The 18,886-nt window shown below is 46.2% G+C and overlaps 1 protein-coding gene across 5 annotated transcripts in view; it reads right to left on the minus strand.

The window, feature by feature from the left end:
• Nucleotides 1–85: 85 nt before the first annotated feature.
• Nucleotides 86–18,886, minus strand: part of ATXN1 (ataxin 1) — a 228,226-nt gene continuing 209,425 nt past the window's right edge. For all 5 annotated transcript variants that reach the window (XM_051609143.1, XM_051609144.1, XM_051609145.1 and 2 more), the window contains 2 exons: nucleotides 16,332–18,372; nucleotides 86–8,839 (listed from right to left, as the gene is read on the minus strand). In XM_051609143.1, coding sequence (XP_051465103.1) covers nucleotides 8,309–8,839; nucleotides 16,332–18,212 — 2,412 coding nt within the window. In that variant the 5' untranslated portion in view covers nucleotides 18,213–18,372 and the 3' untranslated portion in view covers nucleotides 86–8,308. The remainder of the gene's footprint in view (nucleotides 8,840–16,331; nucleotides 18,373–18,886) is intronic.

Below are 18,886 nucleotides of genomic sequence, written 5' to 3' on the forward strand. Positions count from 1 at the left end.
CATGGGATGGGATGGGATGGGGGTAAATGTGGTCCCTAGGAAAGCTCTTTCCCATTCAGTCAAACTCATAAAGACAAAACACACCTTTGCAATTGGCACTGTTATTTTATTAGTACGAGTATACTGAAACAATAAACTTGTACTGGTATACAGACAATTTCTTTAAAACAATTTTGTTCAAATTTTGAATCAAACATTGTTTTATTATCATAATGAAATAATTTCTACCTAGAAAACCTGCAAGCACCATCAAAGAAAGGGACCATAAAATTCAATAAACAGACGCGAGTGTATCCTACAAATAGACACACCACCATTAGAAAATAGAATATGAATTCTTCCATTTTTTTTTTTAATATTTGTTTTAAAAAAGCTAGTGCAAGTACAATATTTTACACTGGAATTACAGAGAGTATGCACGCATATGGAAAAAAGTTCTCCTGTCACAATAAAAGCTCTTAACTATGTCTGTATGCACTTAAAATCTTCTCCTCTTTTCAATAAGGTGCAAAACGTTATTCCCTCCCTATTTCTCCTTTGTACTGGCCATGTCAGCTCAATTTCTCCCCAACACAAAGCTGCGATATCCCTTTTACTGGGCCTACACTAGGAACTACACTGGAAGTGTGATTTGCAACAACCCTCCTTAGAAATACCAGACGATTTAGAAAAACAAAACAAAACAAAACAACAAACCAAAACAAAAAAGACCTTAACAACTAGTGCCGTAGAATGGCTAAACCTCACCCCAGCCGGCTGCCGGGAGCAGTGACATAGCTAGTACAAAATGATTTTCAGTAGCTCACCCGAACTGAAAAAGGTTGGGAAATCCCCCTCCCCCCCTTTTTTTTTTTAACACTGCAAAAAGAACAGTGTTCAACAAGTTAATATATTATTCAAAAACAACAACAAAAAAAAATAAAAAGAGAGCAGATACCTACATTAGTGAGTTTCAACATTAGCTGACTGTCGTGAAGAGTTGTATCTATGCCTTAACAGATTAGCAACTTGGCTGAGGCCAGGCAGAGGACACAGACTGAGCCATCCACAGCCACCCCAGCCCTGTTTTTGCCCTCAGCTACACAGATCCAAACCTGACTGACTTAGACAGGAGTTCTGCAGAGCATGTTCAAAAGGAGAATATGTGGGTCCTGGATTTGTAAAGCGAACACCAGGGTGCGATCCCCTCGCCAGCTGGGGTGAAGGGGCAGCGCGGCGCTGCCCGAGGAGCCAGAGGTCCCACACTGGCTCCACACTGGCCAGAGACCTGGGCCCTGAAGTTTCTGCTCACCAGCAATCCTGTAGTACAGCAACGACAGCTTCAACGAGTGACTAACACTCGCTGCAAACAACACTTCCAATGCATACCTACTGTGTGGTCGAGGGAAAGGGCACAGGAGCTTTGACCGCTCAAAAAAGAACCGAACAAAAAAGAAACAACCTTGGATGAAGCCTCCATAAAATCCTCATTGGAAGACTTGAGTCCTTTCAGCTAATGACAAGAAAAAAAACTACAGAGACCTTAGAGACTGTTATTGTATAAACACTACCTGTTGGCTGAATGCACTTCATTGTAACACAACTGGGGCCCGTTTTCTGAGTGCCTGGGGGGCACTGGGAAGGGCAGTATTTCTGCCTGTGGGAGCCGGAGCTTGGGTTGCCTCTGGGAAGGGGACAGGAGCAGCCTCACACTTCACCTGTTCTGTCCTGCTGCTGGCTCCTGGCTGCCCAGCTAAATCTTTGGACAGGAAAAGGACCGACCCTCTCCTCAGAAACTGCCTCAAGATCCTCTGCTTTTGGCTTCTGAAAAACACCGGTCTCGCCATGGGCCAAAACCACCACTGGAAATGTGCGGAGTGGCCACCTGCTCTGCTCCCTGGTAGCTCTGACAGCAGAGGTGGGGGAGAAGAGGCAGCCTCAAGGGCGGGAAGGCCAGGTGGCTTTCATTACCACTCTGCTGCTACCCCTGGGCTAGGATCCCTTGTTACAAGCACTTCTTGCTCAGGGTTATACTCTTTGGGTTTCATCTGGAACAGGAAGTGCTGAAAAAACACGGAACAGCATCCCAGAGAGAGGAAAAAAAAACGGGACCGCAAGGCCCCAGGTAGGAACTAAGCAGGTCACGCTCGGCTGGCAGTGGCTCGACAGGCCAGGGCTGCTGCGGCCGCGGCCGGAACCCGGCACCTGCAAAGGGCACGGCCGAGGCCTCCTACAAACCCAGCCTTGCCCCGTGGGCTGCCAGCGGCTCCCTCGGCACAGGCAGGAGAGACTTAAAGCCAAAATACAGTTGGGAGAGTGAGACGCTAGTTTCGCACAGTAGCCACCCTTTGAAGTGCCCGGTAGCTGCACTGGAGAATTGCTGCTCCAAGGTATGTTTTCAGCACAGGAATAAACAGTGTGAAGCATGACTCCATTCCCCAGAAATGGGACCCATGTAATACGAACAGAAAATTAAGCACAGTTGTTCTTTAAGAGCCTTTTAAGTAATAATTCTTCCTGGCCAAAGCCAATACAAATCAGATCATCTAGACATGACATTTTCTATATACAAAAAACATGTAACTTTCAACCTTTCTCTGCTTTTGTATTTAAAAACTTTTTTTTTTTTTTTTTACAAACAAGGTATGAAACTCACTGTTCAAACAGAGCCATCTCTTTTTCAAACACTGAATGAATCATTCCAACATTCATTTTTCTTTTGTGCAATTTTTTTTTAAAACATTACCTGTACTCCTCAATGTGAGTGCTTCAAAAAAAGTTTCTATTTTTAATAAGCTTCTCAAATTAGGTTTACATCAAAAAATATTCCCACAAGGTATAGTGCTACAAGAAAAGATCCTATCAGTAAAGGTAACACATCTGAAGCGAGGTCGTCTATGTAAAAGAAATTGAACTCTGGAGTAGAGGTGTGCAACGCGTTTGGAATTTCCCTCTCGACACAAAAAAGCAAGGCTGTCCTCAGGACAGGGAATCAAGTAGACACGTAGGCATACGTGGAAAAAAACAAAACAAAACAAATCGCACATTTATTCGTGTGCAAACAGACACTTCTGTGTGTGCACATCTGCATATCTGCATCAAGTTCTCATTTTGCTATGTATTTCGGGATTTGCGAGGGTGGGAGGGTTGGGTAAACCAGAGGAAAGGAAATTACTGCCTGCACTCTGGCCATAGCGTTCATTCCCCTTGCTTTTCACATCAGCACTGGCCAGAGCCCACAGAGGACTCTGCTCTTACCTGTGATGATGGGGAGGGAAGAAATGGAAATTATTGGTACGAGTGCACATCCCATTTTGCTATTTGTCAAGTTCCTGGGGACCAAAGAAGTGTTTCAACAGGCCAAATTCCCACTGCCTGCCTGATGCTTCTGCCCTGGAAAACCTGGATGAACTCCAAGATTTTTCCAGCTGCCTGATTAAGGTCAGGGTCTGGCCCTGGCTGAACCAAGCTTCATTTTCACAAAGATTTATACGTGTGCTTCACACTAAGCTCCCAAGCAGCCTTTGCCAGTCAGCCTGGGCCTCCCATAAGCACATGTATAAGTGTTTGCAGAACTGGGTCCCAGGACATGAAGAGCATCTGTGCCAAGAGCCTCCCTCTTTGAAATAACACTATTAGTGTTTAAAAATATTGAGGATTCGCCCTCCCTGACACAGGTTTTTTTGTGGTTTTTTTTTGGTTTTGTTTTTTTTTAGCTGTTGCAAGAATTAACAGAATTTCACTGTTTCCTTTTTACTATTGGCAACACACTTCAAAGCAAAATAAATCTCTGCAGAGAGTGAATTTTCATGATAACCAACAGCTACAGTTCACGCTGAGCCTGCTGCTTTTGTATTGCAATCCAAGTGAGCTCTACAAAGTTTAAACCATGAGATGCAGGAAATCCAAACTTGTCTGTAACATTGTACATCCCTACTCCGGAGCAGTAAAAGTGCTGCTTCTGGTCACATCAGTGTACCACACATATGCCAGCCCCATCCCTGAGTAAAAGGTGTGAAAGGTTTCTAAATGTTCCTTGATTTAAGGGAAACGAGAGTAGTGATGTCACTTCCCCACGCTGAGAAAATGACGGGAACGACAGGTCAAAAGAAGCAACAGTGGGACAAAGGAATTAAAGGAATAGAAAAAGGAACGTGTGTGTGTGTCCCTCCTTCCAAGGTCTGCGCCCTTGAGGGAAAGTGAGCCCAAGGGCAACGTACAAAATGGTAAAATAGGTCAACAGTGACTCCGATTTGGGTCTCGACCAGAGGACTCGAGGTAAGTGACATCAAACTCAAATTCCCCATGATGTGGCCCAGACAAACTGAAACAATGCCTAAGTTAAACACTATAAGGAACAGTCATTTTATATAGAGAGATATATAGATAGATTAGATAGATAGATAAGACAGATAGATAGATAATTTTTTTAAATTTTTTTTTTTAGAAATCCCTATAAAGAGGTTCTTGTTTTATTTTTCTTTGCCCTGACTAATTTCTTGGTGATTGTATGCATTTTGTTGTAAACTAAACAGGCCTGCTACAACAAGAAAGAAAGAAAAGAAAAGAAAAGAAGACAAAAAAGAGAACTACTGTCAGTTACTATTGCAAAGCAACCGCTGCTCAGAAGCAGCAGCTAAACCTCCTCCTTTGGCTTCACCTCAGCATCTCCATGCTTGCAAGTGGCATTTTTGCATGTGCCCAGGGATGGATGGCACTTCCCGGGCATGGGGACTTGCCGCAAGGGATGCTCAGTGCCAGGGGGGAGAGGCAAAGCCCCCCTTGCCAAGGACTTGGTCCCAGGGGGGCATTTTTCTCTCCCCGGTGGGAGTCAGGTCTTGTCTGCATGCAGTCCAGGCAGAAGGCAGCTCTCTGTACCAAGTGCTGCCCTCCACCTGGAAGGCATCCAACTGCTTATACATCTTGGTTTTATTTATTATTTTTCCTTATTTTTCTTCCTGGATCTTTTTTAACATCAAATACAAAAAGGGTTGGTGTTTCCCAGGGCAAGGGATTCTTGACCCTTAATTAGTTGGGGTGTGTTCTGGGGGAAGGAGGGATAGGGAGGGAATTATTAATAGAAAAAAAAAAAAAAAAAAAGGTAGAAAGAAAGAAAGAAACCATTTTTAAAAGGAACACAAGCAAGGGAAATCAGAAGTGGGTATGAGATCTAGCTAACACCGCACGGGTGAGTCTAAGTTGGCACGTAAAGTATTGCACATCCTACAAAAGCCAAAGCATGGAAAGGGACAATTGTTTGGAAAGAACCAGTTATTTCAGAATTCCTCAGTCTGAAATACAAGCACAAAACTAATACATTCCTATTGCTCCAAACGTATTTTTTATTATTATTATTTTTATTTTTTTTTAGTGTTAGTTGAATAGATCCAGTCAGTTTAATAGCCCCTGCTTCCTTATTAACCACAAATGTGTATGTGTATGGTTTTACTTGAGATTTTTTTTTTTTTTCTCAGCATGCGTGAAGTACGGAAATAGTGGTACGACTGTGAACTAAAATCTGTAATTCTTTCTATTCCTTTACCATCGAAGCTTAAAAACAAAACAGGAAACAAAACAAAACAATAAATTGCAAGTGCCCTGAGCAGAGTATATGGAAGATTAAGCAACTTCTCTGAGCAGAAATATTAACAAATAAGCACTAACTAAGCAGTGTGACTGTGAGAAGAAACCCACTCAGCTATTTGGTAGCCTGCCGAGAGGTTAATAAAATTCAAGGAAATTCAAGAAAAGTTTCAAGCTATTTTAAACATATTTCAACTTTTTGGTGCACCCCAGAATACGGTATAAAAACAATTAGTTCTGGTGTGAGCTAAATTTCAAGTAACAAATAACAGAGTCAAAGCTGGGGTTTGGGGTTAACATTTCTTCTCTTAAATAAAAGCACTGTATTTTAGGGCAGAGGGAAAAGAAGATTTTAAATAGATTTGTTCACTTTAGTTTACAACGGTTCTAATGACGGACTTTTAATTTCCTTTTCTCCCTATCAGTACAGCTTCTTCAAAACTACCTGAAGGATGCGAACTTGCCAACCAAACACGACGACCCGAACGCTTGCTCGCGTAGGGCCCAAGCGCAATCCCACTGAAATCAACGGGATCTCTCTAGTGGCAGCAACAGGCTTTAGCGCTCAGCCCTGAAGTACTTCATACTTGCACCTCCCCGAGGCTTGTGCAGGAGGCTGGGTGCACAGCACCTCAAAAGATCCGGCCCTACCTGGGGAAAAGAAAAGACTGAACGGGGTGATTCCCCTCCCACCCCCCCCAATCCTACTTGGTTTGTACCAAACTCTTGAAATCTCAGCCTTTCCAATGGAAAACAATGCAATTAAAATAACAAATAATAATAACAATAAAATAACAATAGGTTTGTTTTCAAAACAAACAAACACCTTGCTTATGTATAGAAATGTTTCTTGTGGAAAACTCTCTCAGCAAGTCTGAAGAAAAATTCTCAGAGCCGTCCCAGTAGGACCTGGTTCTGTGTGGCAGATATGGTAAAAAAAGACCAAAAATGAGCTTTGAAAGGAACGTAACCCTATGAAATGGCCTAGAGCGTAGGCAGGTTAGTGAGTAATTGCTACATTTGTTTATGCTCTTTCAGACACCCCCCTAACCCACAACATTATTAGGCAAAAACTGCAGGAATACCACACAAATGATAAACTCAAGATGTGCAAATTGCAAGATTCTTTAAAGTCCATCTTTTTCAAAAACACTGGACAATGATATTTTTTTTCCTCTTTCCTTTTTCCTTTCTCTTTTTTTTTTTTTTTAATTATCTGTCAGCTCACATATGCCTTTAATTCTTTCTCAAGCATTAAAGTTTAAAAAGTGCCTCCTATTAAGTAGTCCTTTGTGGACAATGACTGTCACATACTAGTTCAATAATTCACATTCATCCCTTTGAAACCACATTAAAACTTTCAGCATCTTGCCTGTGAGAAAACTTTACATAGTTGCATGTAGTTACAGTGTTGAAGAGATTTGTTTTGTTTGTTTGTTGTTGTTGCTTTCCGAGCAGATTAAAGTGAGATACAGTACTGTACTGAGTGTTAGACCAGGATGCTCAGCAATAAAGTGTGAACAGCATTTTAAGTGCTTAAAGACATTCTAGGTTCATCTTCAACAGCGGATTCCTGTGTCACACTGAAATTTGAAAAAAGTGGCACCAGTTGTCCATAATCATGAACTAAAAAACAGTACTAAAGACAGAAAGATTTGCAACCTAACTGCAAACAATGGATGCCTGTGATCTCAAAGGGGCAGTATGCGTCTACCTTGTGGAAGCAAATGTCAATGGCATCACCTGGTTGATTTGTCTAACACTGCACAGAAACAGGAGTGAGCCTGAGCCAGGCGCATCCACGGAGCCGGAGGCCTCCTCGTGCACACCCACACACACCACCCACCACACACACACTCACCCACCCACCCGCCCGCCCACCGCACTGAAGGAAAACCTTGCAAGGCGACCGGTGCCAAGAGTCCGTACAGCCTCCCCATCTGCTGGCTCCGGGCAATGGAACTGCACTAGCAAGCAGAAAGGAAATGTTGGTGTGGCAGTTGCTTTAGGAATAAAAATCAGTGCAGTCAGACCCCATGGGGGGAAAAAATATATATATATATACATATACACACACACAAATATATATATATATTTATATATATATATACTCTGTAGAGCCTTGAGTAAGTGTTGGCTTCTTGTTGGAAACATCAGAGACTGTCCGATCCTTTTCAGTAACACCTGTGGGTCGTGTCCTCGGCATCCAGCTGGGGTGAGGAAACCTCTTCACCAACCCACCACTGAGCTGCAGCCCCTCCTTGGGACTGGCACGGACACACACACACATGCGCACGCACACACATGCAGGCACCCCACCCGTGACATACACCTCTGCTACAGTTCCCTTCTCCTCACCTCCCCCCCTCCAAAAAAAAAAAGAACAGGAACCAAAACAACAAAACAAAAAGACAACAAAAAGAAAAAAAAAATCACAGCTGGACCCTGTCCTACACGAGGTGTTAGAAAACAGGAGCCATGACAACACATTCATTTCCACCAAGGGTGTGTGAAGCAGATACTGCCCCTTCTGTAGCTCTCGATAAACCTAGTCACTGACAAACACTTGTGGAAAAACATATGCACCAGTCTCCTGCATAATACCAGCTGCAACTATAACAACAAGGTTATAACATAAACCTAAAATAAGATGATAACATGTAAATACTGGGTTATTTAGTCTACAGTACAGTAATCTGGATAAAAATGACAAGGGATAGCCTAATTTCCTTTCCCCAAACAACTTTTACTTTCCTACGTTGGATCGACCTTCAATGCAAATCTTAACCTCCTGAGGAATAAAAGAAGGCTTGGGAAGAGTCAAAGGTGGCTCCTCTTCTGATTTCTCTAGTTTTCGTGTTTCAGGGGCTGACCACCTCCTCTTCCTCGTTGCCGGGGGCTTGCTGGGTTCTGTTTTGGTGAGCAAAGGTGCTGCAGGCAATCCTATTTTGTCCGGAAACTTCAGTTCACCGTTCTCAGCTAACATCTGTGCGCTTCCCTGATTAATCCCGTTTTCCTGCTCCGCATACCTGTGTCTACTTCCAGCTAGACTGTCATTCTTTGAATGCTTCAGCAAGATACTAGCTGAGTCCATGGGCTGGCCCTTTTTAATAGAGCCATTCTTCAGGTTCTTGAGTGTGAGCGATATGCAGACATCCCCCACTGAAAGTTTGGAGCATGGCAAATCAAAGAGCTGGCTGGTTCTCTCGGGGCAGCAGGATGACCAGCCTTGTCCAAATACAAAAAAAGGGTATTCTACCAAGACTTCCACGCTGACCTGTAGAAAGAGAGCGGACAACAGAGAGAGACAGAGGAAGAGAGAGGGGAGAGGCATGAGATCACCCATGTGCACTCACGCATATGCACAGCAGGCAGTGCTTGCTGCAGGGGAGAGGGATAAAGCTGAAATTGCAAATGCGCTGTTCAGTTGTCGCAAAATCAATCACCAGACTTCATGCCTGTCCTTGTCACGTGTGTGATAATGGTTTCTCTGAGCTCAACACTTCTTAACACAAGACCTCAGTGGGAATCAAGCTTTACCTTTATCCAGCTGCTCAGACAGATGTAAGAGGCAAAACAGCTTCAGCACCTGGCAAACTCCGTTCCCTGCCATTCCCTGGTGATCCCTAGAGCCTGTCATACACATCTAAAGACTCTTTTCAATGAGAGGACGGCTCAAGGGAAGCTCTGAGTTCGGACATACAGCTTCCTAAATGACCACAGGAACATGATCCTCACCTCTGCCTGAGTAGGTGTACACTTACCAACGTGAAACAGGGGTAGACATGCTGATTTCCTGGGAAAGGCCACGAGTACGTACAGCGTTGCAGCCATAAAAGCATTGTAGCCACAAAAGCTGCCAGCATGAACCTGCCTCCCTCCAGCAGCCCTGTAACCAGTCCAGTTTCTTCCATTTTCACACCTGCTCTCCCACTCTGCAGCAGAGTTCACCTCCTGTACTCCCTCAGGGAGAAGACCACTTCTCCTCTTTCTCCCCCTGCAGTTCCTGCACTGGGTCTCCTTTTCTGCACTGGGTCCCCTTTTCCCCCCACATCACCCCACCTTAAAAACACATCTGGTTATGAAACCTATCTAACCATCTTACAGAGAGCTGCCATAGCCAGGAGAACAAACCAGCAACAGCTGCCCAACGCTTCTTGACCTTGCAAATGCTGGGCCTTGAGATCCCACCACGATAAAGCACCTAAATACGGGCTTATTTTTGCCCACGTCAGCAGTCCAGCACTCACTGCACAGTGCTCAAACACTTGATGTGGGCTCATGCGATTCACAACCCACGGGACTGAGCCCTCCCCAGCACACCACAACGAGGGCAGGAAATTCTGACTATCAGTTTTTAAAAAACTGACATGTGTTTTTAACTTGCTGTGTATAACACCAATGAGGTCTGCAACTCTAAAAGGGTGTCTTGTGCTTACATCACATAACCACTGCTCTGCTGGTGTAACCCCAGTTTGGTAGGGGCTAAAGGGCAGGAGAACACCTGCATACACCTGCTCATCTCATATCTAAGTCATTCAGCAGGCATGGAGCATACCAGCTGCCTGGAGAGCCTCCCCTCTCCAGGAACATGGACTTCTTGAAAGGAACATCCCAGCAGGCTTGCAAAATCACCTCTCACCCTTGGGTGTGGGTAACAGTGTCACACCAAGCATGGCTTTGTATTGTTAAAAATACATTTCAACATTAGGGAACAGAAGCGGTTAGAGATGCATGTTGCACTCCAGTGTCCAAACACTTTTATTCATAATACTAAGTGTGAATTTTGGGATGAAGCTGCATGGCCTCGCAGAAGAGGTAGGATTCAGTGACAGTAGGCACCTAGCAGCCCTGCTGCTTCCCCACTAGTGCTGCTTATCTCAGAGGCACCCTCCCTGCAAACAGGGTCCAAGGTAGCTTCCCTCACAGCCCACTGGCTCCACATCCCTTTTGGGTTAGAAGTCTTGATCAGGAATATCCCACAGCTCAGACACAGAGAGCAGAACCAGGAAACCAAAGATTCCCATCAGATGTTGACTGTGCCTCTGACTGGTTAGGGCCAAGCCACAAACTAGCAGTCAACTGTAGTTCATGAGATGGTTGATTTTGTTGGAAAAAAACTTATAAAGTCTATAAATACATGCTACATACTTCTGCAACTAGGCCAAAAAATAACACTGCATGTAATATCCTGCCACTCCGCCTGCCCAACATAGTAAGCCACCATAAAAGGAATTCCAAAAGGAGCCGTTTAGAGCCACAAGAGACATCAATTTCTGCCATATTAAACCTTCTCCAACCAGAACTGTCTGCCAACAGTCTACACACATGGCAATAGTGGCAAGGGACTGGACTTGTTTATGTTCTGAACTATGGAGAAAGTGTGGCAACGTAACCATGAAAGCTGCCCCATCCCTCCATGTTGTTGGACAGAAACACACCAGCGCCAGGATTTGCAGAAATATTTGGCCAGTTTAAGATCCTATTCCATACCTATGCATCTCAGTAAGGAGTCTGTCTGGGAGAAGTGGTGAATATCCAGTACCTCCCATGGACTTAAGTGGAAACTGCTGTCTACCCAGAGCTGTAGGCTTTTCTTCATTATAGATCATTTGGTGGATGCAGTTTTCTCTTTTATATTGCTATGTTTCTCTCCTCCCTTCCTTCCTGCCTGCCTTCCCTGCCTGCCTGCTGCATTTTTTTCTGTATTTTTCTACTTTCCCATCCTTGTCAAAAGCTATTTGTATCTGTGGGAATTATGGGCGTTTGTGTGCATCATCCTCACCGACACAGAAGTTCCTCTTGATGTGAACATGCTTCCACCACGCTTTATCACTATTTTTTTTAATGTGTCATCCAAAACACTTGCCTGAACTGTCAGTTACTGAAACAAATCCCAAAACTGGTGGTGGCAATCAGAAATAATACCAAATAATAAAGCTGGTGAAATGCTGGAATTCCCATGATCCAGTCACAGTGTGCTAGTACCACTATCAATTTGAAACGAGTTTCCTCACAGATTACCAAGGCCTGTTTTAGCTCACTGCTTCTGGATTTACGGTAACCATCCTCCACAAACAACAGCAGCCAAAGACCTTAGCAGTGTGCAAGTTCAGTAAAAACACCCCTGCATGATTTTTTTCTAATCCCTGCTTTAAAACACAAAAAAATAATTTTAAAATCTTCTTCCTCCAATATCTTGCTATGATTATTGTAGGAGTGAAAGAAATTTGGAACTTGTTTTCTAACTACCATATAGCAAGAAACCAGAATGGTGGTCCCCCTTCAAGCACACTGAGGCTCTACTACAAGCCACATTTCTATTTCTATTTCTTTAAGTCTGACTAGTTGTCATGGTTTGACTCAGGATTGGCAATTAAACCAGTGACATAGACATTCCACTGTTATCAGTCCACTAGTTGAAAAACTTGCTGCTAGTTAAAAGGGAGCTCACTGAAGGAAAAAATAAATTAGTAAAAAGAAAACTGTCTTCATCCTGGCTCAAACCAGGACACTAGCGAAAACACCCAAAACTCTTCAGTGCAGCTTCTGAATATCTGCAGTTTTCTATAACCCTTTCTAATTTTATCAAACTCATTTGGTAAGGCAGGCAATTCAGCCTGCTCAGGAAATCCTGGCTGGAGCAGGAACATAGATGATAGGTGCTGGAAGATCTGATGCTCAGAAAAAACCCTTCCCATCATTCAGAAACACAGCAACTTCAGTCTTGGGGCTCACTGCTGCAACCAGCACAACAAGCACTAAAGTGAAAGGTGACTAATAGAAGTGGTTTCTGTGAACTCTATTACAATAAACATACGTTTTCCAATAAAGTATTTTCCTCCCTGATATTATTAAAATGTGATGAAACTAGGAGTGGCAGGTTGGAAACAAAGAGGAGGAAGCGGTTCTGGAAACAATGTGCAATTAAGCAGTGGGGCTCTCTGCTGAAGGCCTTGCTACTGGTGCTGAGAGGCTCCTTGGGTCCAAAAAACAACTGGGTGGATTCGTGGAAATCAAAGCTCTTCTCCTCACAGAGAGGCCTCTGCAGTGCGGTGCTCCCACATGTGCTCCCACACATGCTCCCCTGTTCAGAGACTTTGGGACTCCACATTTTCCCACCACAGCAAACAACACCTGCCTTCACAAGAGTCAATTTCCTTTAAGAGACTGATGGGGCTGCAGGCAGCACTGCCACACAGACTACCTGCCACAATGTGTCATCTGGCTGGGCATCCCCCCCGGGGTTGCATCTAGCCCAGCTTCAGTACACTGCTGTAACAAATGCAACCTGGGCTTGAAGGCTAGGGGCTCCTATTCTCCGCAGCCATGGGATCCCACCATTTCACAAGAGAAGCTACCTCTGTCCCCCAGAGCACTGGCTGCCAAATTTATCACAGGAGTTCTTATCTGCTGCAGTCCTGGAATTCAGTAACATGCATCTCAAGATAGACCACAGCCACCCCACCACATGGAGGAACAAGGATTTACTGCCTCCATGACCAGGGGAAATACAGACAGAAATCACATGAGGGGAAGGTTGGGAGACCATCTCCATCTGCAGCAGCAAACTTAGTCAACATCTCTCTTTCAACATCTGTTATGGTGCCAAAGATAATGAAAAGGAGAGTGCAGAATAAAAGAAAAAACTGCTTTGTGTGTCTGCAGAGATATAAGGGTGAAACGAAACTAGATGATGGCCTAAAAAATATTAATGCTACACTACACTAGTTCAGGCTACTAAGTAGATGCTCCAGTGGGACTTTTCTGCCTTTAATGTCTATGATTCTGTTTTTTAAAAAAGAGGAAATTTAAGAACTGTATGTTCATCTCTTTTTATAAGCTATATTTTGGGGACGAATAAGAACTGAAATGCAGGAATGAAAGCAAGAATCTCAGGTAACTTATTTTGCAGTCTCCTGTGTGTTTTGACCTTAACATTAACAGAGGTGAATTACTGGCTTCAGCTTGCTCCTGGCAGCAAAAGAAAGGAGAGGTAATAATAATGAAGTGTTATTATAAGAATAATACAATGAATTGCAAAGAGATGCAGATCCATAGGTCTTTTCTTTTTAGGTCACTTGAATGCAGAGGAATGACAGCTGGACTCTGGGTTCTAGTCCAGTTGATACCTATTTGACTTCTTCCTAATTCAGAGCAGGGATGTGACAAAATGGAAACTTAGCATCCCTCCAGGGCTAAGGCCAGTTATTTCACTGAAAATGCATGTAGCTTTAATTGGGTTAATTTTCCCCTAGGTTTCCATACCTGGAAGATGGTTAGATTTGATGGGGAAAGGAAGGAGGATGACCTCTTTCTGCCAAAGTGGTGTGCTGGGGAGGGGCAGCTGTGGGCTAGCTGTGATACAACAGCAGCTGCATGGTGCCTCCCTATTTACACTGCAGTTGTATATGCTCAGCTAAAAATAATCTCCTACCTCTGTCCCTCAACTGGTGAGAAAATTACCTAATGTTTGCATGGAGTCTGAAAATACAAATCCATCAATATTATAATGACTTCCCAGAGAACCCTGGGAGGAGTACGTAAGTGAGACAAAGCTAATGATAACAATGCTATTTTTGTATGGCACTTACTCTTTTACAACTTACACTCCCTTGATAATACCATTTGAAAAGCTCCCTCCTTCCAGAAGCATATTTGCAACTGAAACTTGACTGTAATAAAAATACTATGCGAAGCTCTACTACACATGCAGATACCTCCCCACTGTACTCCAGAGTCAAGATATATTTAAGGGCAGCAACGAGACTAAATACTGTTCCTTCAAGGAGAAGAGTAAGCCCTCTTCACACGGGCCGTCTTCTAACAAGCAATGACTGCCGCATGCCTGCTAATAAGGCTAATGCTTCCATACAGCCACCTCGGGCTGAGGGTGAGGTCACCACAGCCTTCCAGCACATAGAAACAACCTCCCTCTCTCCTAACCCAGGCAAGGGAAAACTGGCAGAGCCGTCCCTGCTATGCAGGGACACAGCTGATCTGGGAAGAGACCCAAGTCCTGGAATCTGCAGGAAACCTAAATTAAACCCTTGTTTCTAATCATATCTCTACGTGACTCGCCCTCCATTCTGGAAGCATCCCCGGTGGGAAACACAGCTGGGGAGTATTTCGGCTGCGATGATGTCAGCCCGCTCCTGATAGGCTTCTCTGTAAGTTGACACTTTGCTGGGTGAAACCCATGTGTGTGCCTGGCCCTGGATTTGTAGAGCCTCAGCCTGCTGTCTGCCAGAGGATGGCACACTCCACCTCCTGCAAAGGCGCCCTTCCCCGGGCCCAGGACTACAACACATCCCCTGCGTTGACAGATCTGCAAATGAGACATGACACAAATGCTACCTGCTAATTTGTACCTCTTCTGCCGGTGCAGAATCTGGTGGCCTGGCTGCAGGGAGAGAAATAAGAGCAAGATGAAAATTGCAGATTGCTATGTTTGAATTCTCCTCTTTCAAGGCACCAGGGCAAATTACAGTAACTGGTCTTGATCCAAGGAGGCCTCCTCTAATTGTGAAGCCTGAGATGCACCAAAATACAGCTAATTGGTGGGGGATACTGAAAGCACCAGAGGCCCAATTTCTATCAGCTGTGCAGATGAATGCATGGACATCAACAAAACCACAAGGGAATCTGCACGTTTGATATGAGAAAGGGGACGTGTCATATGTAGAGATCTACCATGTAGCACAGTTGGGGAAAGATGGGCCACAGACTGCTGCAACTGTAAGAAATTTTTCATCTAATCTGCTCCTCTGTACAATCACTGTTCTCCAAACTGTCAGCCTGAGGTGCTTAGTTACATGTGCCCATGTCCAGCTCCTCTACCCCTCTCTCTCATTTTGGTTCTCCAACGCTGCAGGTACAGCATCAGGGTTGCAGAGGCTGCAGCTTCCAGCACTTAAACCACACCCAAAAGATTTGCCCCAAGACTATTTAAAATTAGTATCCCTAGGAAGCAAAATCCTATCTATTATATCAGAACTGCTCCTGCCTCAACACAGCAGAATTGAAACTGCTCAGAAAAAGGACAATGCTTTATGATCAATATGTACTCTGTCTCAACCTAATAATACCTTTGGAAAGTTATAGGATTTCTTCCTACACTGGGAACCAATAAGAAAAACAGGTCAGAAGCACAGCCTGCCCAGCCACCTAGATGCTTTTTCTTTCCAAATTCCCCTTGAATACAGTTTATGTGAGCCAAGCAACCTTTAAACCACCCGCAACTGAAGCCTCAGTACAATTCCGTAGTGCATCTCAGTAACTTACACGTGTGATGGAGCCATTCCCAGGCAGCTCCAAGTCTTCAAGCCCTGGAAATTCACTGCCCTGTGCTATGCCTATCTCTCAGGAAAAAGTTTTGAGCTGCATCTAATCTGAGTATTCTAGTGTGTGGAAGGTAAAAATCATCTATCAAAATTGCAAAATATATCCTTTCATACTGCTGACACCATTTTTTAAATAAAAATCCAAGGAAATCATGTAATTCTTCCTGCGGGTCCTCCAGCTGTAAGAAAGACCTGGTTTATACCCAAGAGACTACATTTATCATTGGTGTGACTCTGATGGCTCCCCTGGCACAGCAAGAGGGATGACTTCTGGACCAGAGTTGATCTCATGGATGGATGGGAACGATGAAGAACCAACCCTGCACAGACCCAAAGCAACTGAGACATCCTGAGGAGAACTGCACCCAGGGTGCCACAGCACGCACCCCAGCCCACCCCTCGTGCCCCACCATGCGTTGCCATTACCTGTGCTCGATGCTCCCCAACCGCAAACTGTATCACGGCGATGCCTGGGCTATGGCTCTCTTCAATCCTCTCCACAGTGCTGGAGTCTATTTTCAGGTCATTGCTAATTTCTGCGCTCTGGATGAAGTCTTCTGTTTTCAAGTCCTCTACTTTCTTCAGCTCCCCGTTGGCCAGCTGAATGATCGACCCCTTCATGAAGTAGGGGGGCAGCGTGGGAGGTGCAGCGGCGGGGGAAGCGATGGACTGCACCACGGGCAGGTGGATCTGTGCCTGCACCATGGTGGCCTGGTAGGCGGGCTGGGTGGTGAGGGGCTCCATGCTGAAGTTCTCGCTCTTGGGGACGGCGGTGGTGACAAACGTGTGAGGCACTGCTGCAAACTGGGGAGAAGACGTGACGATTGCAGGCGTGACTCCTGACGGCTCGACGTCCGTGCTGCCGACCGGAATCAGCAGGGACTGGGTGCCAGGGATCACCAGGTGCTGCGGCAGGCCGCCCGGGTACCCGATGGCTTGCTGCTGACCGCTCAGGTAGCCGATCACCGGTGGCTGGGTCCCGGCGTAGAAGGCTGTCGCCGGCAGCCCGACGGGGAGCTGCTCGGAGGCGCTGTGGGTGGTCTGAATGACGGTGTGAGGGGACAGCGTGGCCACTGCCTTCACCCCCTCGTGAGCCAGAGCCTGCTGCGGAGACAAGGCGTAGGACCGGTGGGCTGGCTTTCCTAAGTGCAGGCTTCCCTTGTCATTGAGGGCTGAGGGAGAGGTCTCGCGGTTGGTGGCCTGCTGCACCTCCATGTCCGCCGTGGGTGTGCTGCTGTTGGGGACCACCATGACAGAGGCTCGGACACCTGAGGAATCCCGCACGCCGTACTCAGCAGGGCTCGAGTGGACCACCACGTGCCTGGTCTCGTAATGATGGGGAGCTGGTTTATTGCCTGCTTTGACTAGACCCATGTCGGCAGAGGGCGAAATGCCGTACCTCCGGCTCTTCTCTATCTCGCCGTTCAGTACCTCCTTGGCCTGCAGCGCCTGCAGCCGGCTGCTCTCAGGCTTCTTAGGGGCGTCCCTGGTGACAAAGTGGCCGCCTGAGTCGGTGTATTGCACCACCACTTGGGAGGAAGGGCCGAGGGTGAGGGTGTGCGGGATCACTGTCTGATGGGGGTGCAGGGGGACTGGGATGGTTGGAGGAGAGACGTTTCTGACAGAGCTCTGGGAAGAGCTGGAAATGTGGACGTACTGGTTCTGCTGGGTGGGTGGAGGAGACCCGGCAGCGATCAGTCCAGGCGTCCTGACCAGGTGCGGCTCAACTTTGTGCCCCTGCTGGCTTAAGCCGCTCATGCTGGCCAGCAAAGTGGAATAGGCCTCCAGCTGGGAGCGCTGGGATGGAGTGGTTGCAACGGCTGTGGCCGCTGCCATGGCGCTGGTCGCAGAGTTGGCTGTGGGGGAAATCAGCTGTGAGGGGATGAATCCGGTGTACGATCCGCTGTACTGGGGCCCGACAAACTGGAAGGTGTGCTGCAGGTGTGTGTACTGCACGGGGGAAACGGGGGTCCCCGACTGGGAGAGGGCAGGCGAGTACACTGTGGGAAGAGTGGTTGAGGCTGGAACGGACCTGGGCGCGCTCGGTGGGGAATAGTCCAGCCCTGCAGACAGTGACTTGTGCAAACCCTGCTGCAAGCCCGCCTCCACTGACGACGTCCCCCCAGGCCGGTGCCGGCCCCCCAGGCTGCCCTGGCCGCCAGGTGTGCTGGGAAGCCATGCTAGGTTATCCGCACGGTGGTTCTCGTTTGGCAGGACCGGCTTCACCTCTGAAGGCAGGCTGGTGGCAGGGATTTCTCGCTTTTTAGGTGGCAGGCATTCATTGCTCCGCTCTTGGTTGGATTTCATCTTTCGCTGTCCCCCCTCCACTGTGCTTGCTTCACTGTCTGGCTGGCTCTGATTTCAGTCTGATAAATGGAAAGTCACATTTGATTTCTGCAAGGGATCCAGTGACTTCATGAGGAATCATCTCCCCGTGAGCACGATTCTCTGATGGCTCCTCTGTATTCTGCAACGAGAGGGTGGACAAGAGAGGGGGGAGTCACACCGTCAGCGCTGGGAAAGGAGAACAAACGAGCAGACATACTGAAACAGCAAGCGAGTAAAATAAAAACCTCTGGAAAAAACAAAACCAGTCAGGCACTGCTGCTCTTCTGTCAAGGAGCAGCTGGCAGCTGCTCTGCAAACAGCAGCAAAAATCCTGGGCACGTCTGCTAACGCGTCACAAACATGACTAAAACTTTAGGCAGATTGGAAACTCTCTGGCCATAATTTGCCACATTTAGCAGTTGTCACTTATTTCCCTAGGCTCACTTGCTCCTTCCTCTGGGAAAACCCTCCATGTCTCTAAGGTGCCCAGATCACTCTTCCAGCCTCTCCTTCCCCTGCAACGACAACGCTGCATTCACCCTGCTATGTCCTAAAAGTCATGGAAGCACGGCAGGGAACCCGAGGAACTTGCACACACAAAATATTTACATTAGCAACAAGTAGCTATTAGTGGTGCAGAGGGAAGGTGGTGG

This window comes from Apus apus, chromosome 2, assembly GCF_020740795.1.
Source record: "Apus apus isolate bApuApu2 chromosome 2, bApuApu2.pri.cur, whole genome shotgun sequence".
In the NCBI taxonomy this organism is placed as follows: Eukaryota; Metazoa; Chordata; class Aves; order Apodiformes; family Apodidae; genus Apus; species Apus apus.